Source organism: Neopelma chrysocephalum, unplaced genomic scaffold (genome assembly GCF_003984885.1).
Source record: "Neopelma chrysocephalum unplaced genomic scaffold, ASM398488v2 Primary Assembly neopelma1_95, whole genome shotgun sequence".
NCBI lineage: Eukaryota > Metazoa > Chordata > Aves > Passeriformes > Pipridae > Neopelma > Neopelma chrysocephalum.
Genome location: NW_020897757.1, coordinates 950,986 through 955,457, shown reverse-complemented (window position 1 = coordinate 955,457; position 4,472 = coordinate 950,986). Strand labels below are relative to the sequence as shown.

General features: G+C 58.3%; 2 protein-coding genes across 5 annotated transcripts in view; one reads left to right on the top strand and one right to left on the bottom strand.

The window, feature by feature from the left end:
* ZCCHC17 (zinc finger CCHC-type containing 17) overlaps nucleotides 1–1,694 on the bottom strand; it is a 17,220-nt gene extending 15,526 nt beyond the window's left edge. For 2 of the 4 annotated variants that reach the window (XM_027693997.1, XM_027694000.1), the window contains exons 1-3: nucleotides 1,542–1,669; nucleotides 1,279–1,387; nucleotides 270–327 (exon numbers count right to left, since the gene is read on the bottom strand). In XM_027693997.1, coding sequence (XP_027549798.1) covers nucleotides 270–327; nucleotides 1,279–1,320 — 100 coding nt within the window. In that variant the 5' untranslated portion in view covers nucleotides 1,321–1,387; nucleotides 1,542–1,669. The other 2 variants (XM_027693999.1, XM_027693998.1) reach the window with 2 other exon arrangements.
* Nucleotides 1,695–1,987: 293 nt separating this feature from the next.
* Nucleotides 1,988–4,472, top strand: part of SNRNP40 (small nuclear ribonucleoprotein U5 subunit 40) — a 13,462-nt gene continuing 10,977 nt past the window's right edge. The window contains exons 1-3 of the mRNA XM_027693996.1: nucleotides 1,988–2,212; nucleotides 2,905–3,034; nucleotides 4,228–4,321. Coding sequence (XP_027549797.1) covers nucleotides 1,988–2,212; nucleotides 2,905–3,034; nucleotides 4,228–4,321 — 449 coding nt within the window. The remainder of the gene's footprint in view (nucleotides 2,213–2,904; nucleotides 3,035–4,227; nucleotides 4,322–4,472) is intronic.

Below are 4,472 nucleotides of genomic sequence, written 5' to 3'. Positions count from 1 at the left end.
GCACAATATCCTGAAGTTCCCAAAAACCCACAGCACAATATCCTGAAATTACCAAAAACCCACAATAAAACATCTGCAGGTTACAAAAAAACCTTCTCAGTTTTTTGGTATTCCCAAAAACACCCATCATCTTCCAAATACTTTCCAACTCCAATTTCTTTCTAATTTAGGGGAAAAAAATCTTTTCTAAGCTTTCTCTAAAAGCTTTTAATTCTTGGCTTGAAAACACCAGCGTGAAACTGCATCCAAAGCAAATCAGAGGCACAAACCTTGTTTCCTGCAGCCTGGAATTTTGATAAATGCCCCATAATCTGTCACTGCAGCAACCTGTGAAGAAAATCCAACACAGCAGCTGAAGGAAAACTCCCCACAAAGCCCCATTTTTAAATCACAGGTCAGAAAATGCACAAGAAACTTACAGTTTCAGGGTTCTAAGAGCCTTTAAAGTTTTATTTAAATGAATATTTATAATATAAACTATCTTTACATAGAATTATATGTATAATATGAAATATATATTATACAAAGTATAATTGATAATTTGTAACATTACACAAATTTATTTAAGTTATTAAACAGCTTTTTTAAATGGATCTTTAACCTCATCCCCTTCCACCCCCTGCCATGGGCAGGGACACCTTCCACTAGCCCAGGCTGCTCCAAGCCCCATCCAACCCGGCCTTGGACACTTCCAGGGATTCCAGGGGCACCCACAGCTTCCCTGGGAATTCCATCCCAGCCCCTCACCACCCTCACAGGAAAGAATTCCTTCCCAATATCCCACTCAAATCTCCCCTTTTCCAATTTGAAGCCATTCCCTGTGTCCTGTCCCTCCATCCCTTGTCCCCAGTCCCTCTCCAGCTCTCCTGGAGCCCCTTCAGGCCCTGCAAGGGGCTCTCAGCTCTCCCTGGAGCCTTCTCTGCTCCAGGTGAACCCCCCCAGCTCTCCCAGCCTGGCTCCAGAGCAGAGGGGCTCCAGCCCTGGAGCATCTCCGGGGCCTCCTCTGGACTCTCTCCAGCTCCACGTCCTTGTGCTGTTGTTCCCAGGGCTGGAGGCAGCTCTGCAGTGGGGTCTGAATTCTGCAGAGAGGCAGAATCCCCCCCTCCTGCACCGCCGCACAAACACCTGCACACGAACAGACTGCGGCACAGAACAGCCAGCCACCCAAACCCCCTAACACAACACAACAGAGACACAAAGAGAACTAAAACAACATAACAACGGCTCAAAGAGCGCGGCCCAGGCCATGACACCGCCGGGCCCGGCCGCTCTCCGCACCTCTCCCTGGAAGATCGCGTAGAGCTCGGGCAGCGGCTCCATCGCCTCCGAAGGTCGCAGAAGCGCCAGGTGGGTTCACCGCAGGCTATCGCATCTCCCCTCGGGGCTGCTGAGAAAAGAGACATTGAATTAACGCCTCAATCCTCTCAGAGAACCCTCAGAGAACCATCCGCCCGCAGGCGCCCAGCGGCTCCAGGGAGGGAAGGGGGTGGTTGGACCCGAGCAGAGCCCGCGGTGCCGCGCTGCAGGACGGACCCGGAGCGGCGCGGTGGGACAACACGACGCTGCCCGAGGGTCGTGGGGCAGCCGTGACTCCTCAGCGCCCACGGCGGCAACACCGAATCTTCGCCATCATCCTCAGCCGCCCCTACCCGCCGCCGCCATTGCTGCTCCTCACCCTGAGAGACCGCTCAGCGCGCCAATCGCCGCGCGCGATGCTGCGTGGTGCTCAGCCTTAGCCAATCAGCGTTAGCTGTATATGCAAGGGAGACACCTTCCGCCAATCAGCGCCGGGCGCGCCGGCGAGCACCGCGCGTCCCCCTCTAATCCCGCGCGTCGCGGGGAGGGCGGGACATCCAGCGGGACGGCGGGACATCCAGCTCCGTTTCGCCAATCAGCGCGGCGGGCGCGGCGCTGCCAACCAATAGGAGGAGGGGGCGGGGTCTCGCTGCCCAATGGGGCGCGGGGGGCGTGGCTGCCCGGCCCCGCCATGATCGAGCAGCAGAAGCGGAAGGTGCCGGGTGGTCCCGGCCCCGCTCCGGGCCCCGCGCCGGGCCCGGCCCCTGCCCCCGCCGCGCCTGGAGCTGCCCCGGCTCCCGCCGCAGACCTCCCGCTCGTTCCCGTGCCCGCCAAGAGGCCCCGCCATGACGTGCCGGGCGCGCCGGGCACGGGCGGCGCCGGCGGGCAACCCCCGGGCGGAGCGCTGCTGCAGGGGGTAATGGAGGGGTGGGGAGTGAGGGGAGGGGAAGAAGAAGGAGGGAATGAGAGGGTGAGGGGAAGATGAGGGGAGGGAGGGGAAGCCCCCGAGGCGTTTTGGGGCAGGCGGGGTGTGGGCAGCCGCGGCCAGTTCTTGGCCCGTCAGGACAAGAGAAACACTGAGTGGCTGGAGGTGTCCTGGGAAGGGTCTGGAGCAGCAGGAGCAGCTGAGGGAGCTGGGGGGGCTCAGCCTGGAGAAAAGGAGGCTCAGGGGGGACCTTCTGACTCTGCAACTCCCTGACAGGAGGGGGAAGCGGGGGGGGGTCGGGCTCTGCTCCCAGGGAACAAGGGACAGGAGGAGAGGGAACGGCCTCAAGCTGTGCCAGGGGAGGGTCAGGTTGGACATCAGGAGGAATTTCTTTATGGAAAAGGCTGTCAGACATTGGCAAGGGCTGCTCAGGAAGGTGGTGGAGTCCCCAGCCCTGGAGGTGTCCCAGGAAGGCCTGGCCGTGGCACTGAGTGCTCTGGGCTGGGGGACAAGGTGGGGGTCGGGCACAGGGTGAACTCAATGGTTTTGGAGATATTTTCCAACCTCAATGACTGTAATCCCCGTGGGACAGTGGTGGGATGTGGTGTGGAAGCTCTGCTGTGAGGGGTGTCTGACAGACTGGGGATGTCCCTTGTCACTCACGGTGTCCCCTGTGTCCCCAGGGCCCCCCACGCTGCTCCTCACTCCAGGCCCCCATCATGCTGCTCTCGGGGCACGAGGGGGAAGTTTATTGCTGCAAGTTCCACCCCAACGGCAACACCCTGGCCTCGGCTGGATTCGACAGGCTCATCTGTGAGTGTCCCTGCTGTCACTGCTGTCCCCTGGGCTGGGCTGGGCTCACCAGGCTCAGGACATGATGCTGAGGGGTTTTAGCTCAGCCCTCATCTGGCTGGGTCCTGTGCATGAAGGGTTTCCCCAGGAGAGCTTCAGGAAGCTTTTCCCAGGGCTTCCCCAGGAGGGCTGCAGGAAGCTTTTCCCAGGGCTTCCCCCAGAGGGCTGCAGGAAGCTTTTCCCACTTCTGATTTCTCCAAGAGTGGTCCAGAAAGTTTTACCCAGCTCCTCCTGCTTCCCCAGGATGGGTTCGAGAGGCTTTTTCCAACTCCTCCAACTTTCTCAGGAGGGCTGCAGGAAGCTTTTCCCAGGACTTCTCCCGGAGGGCTGCAGGAGGCTTTTTCCAGCTCCTTCACCTTCTCCAGGAGACATGCAGGAAACTTTTCCCAGGACTTACCCAGGAGAAGTGCAGGAAGGTTGTTCCAACTCCTCTGGCTTCCCCAGGAGGGCTACAAGAGGCTTTTCCCAGATCCTCCAGCTTCCTCAGGAGAGGTGCAGGAAACTTTTCCCAGGACTTACCCAGAAGGAGTGCAGGAAGCTTTTCCCTGCTCTTTTGGCTTCCCCAGGAGGGCTCCAAGAGGCTTTTCCCAGCTCCAGTTTCCTGAGGAGGGTTGCAGGAAGGTTTTCCTACCTCCTCTGACTCCCTAGGAAGGGTACATGGGGTTTTTTCCAACTCCTCCAACTTCTCCAGGAGGGCTGCAGGAAGCTTTTCCCGGGGCTTCCCTGGGAAAAGGTGCAAGGGGTGGAGGTGCAAGAGGCTTTTCCCAGCTCTCCAGTTTCCTCAGGAATGTTGCAGGAGGCTTTTTCCAGCTCCTCTGGCAGGTCACTGTCCCGATGGGGCTGGAAATGTCTTGCTGGGCACAGCCCTGTGTCCTTAGGTCCCTCATAGAGCTGACAGGACTCTGCAGAAATGCAGATTTTAATGCTTGGGGTTGCTGAGGAGAAGATTGTTACTTTTCTTAATGAATCGCCTTAATCAAGACCCCTAAATCAGCTCAAGTCACCTCTGTCCTGGGGCTCTCACGATGCTTCATTGTTGCTGTGAGTTATCCCAGTGGAGGCAGTGGTGGGCATGGTGCATCCCTTGTTTTGCTGAATTCCCAGAGAAGGGTTCACAGGTTTCCTGTGCTCACCTGTGCCTCCCTCTCCCCCAGTGCTGTGGAATGTCTATGGGGACTGTGACAACTTTGCCACCCTGAAGGGGCACAGCGGGGCCGTCATGGAGCTGCACTACAACACGGATGGCAGGTGGGTGGAGGGGGCTTGGGGCCTTCCTGCTGCTCAGAGTCCCCTCACTGAACATCAGGGGGAAGGGTCTGGAGCAGCAGGAGCAGCTGAGGGAGCTGGGGGGGCTCAGCCTGGAGAAAAGGAGGCTCAGGGGGGACCTTCTGGCTCTGCA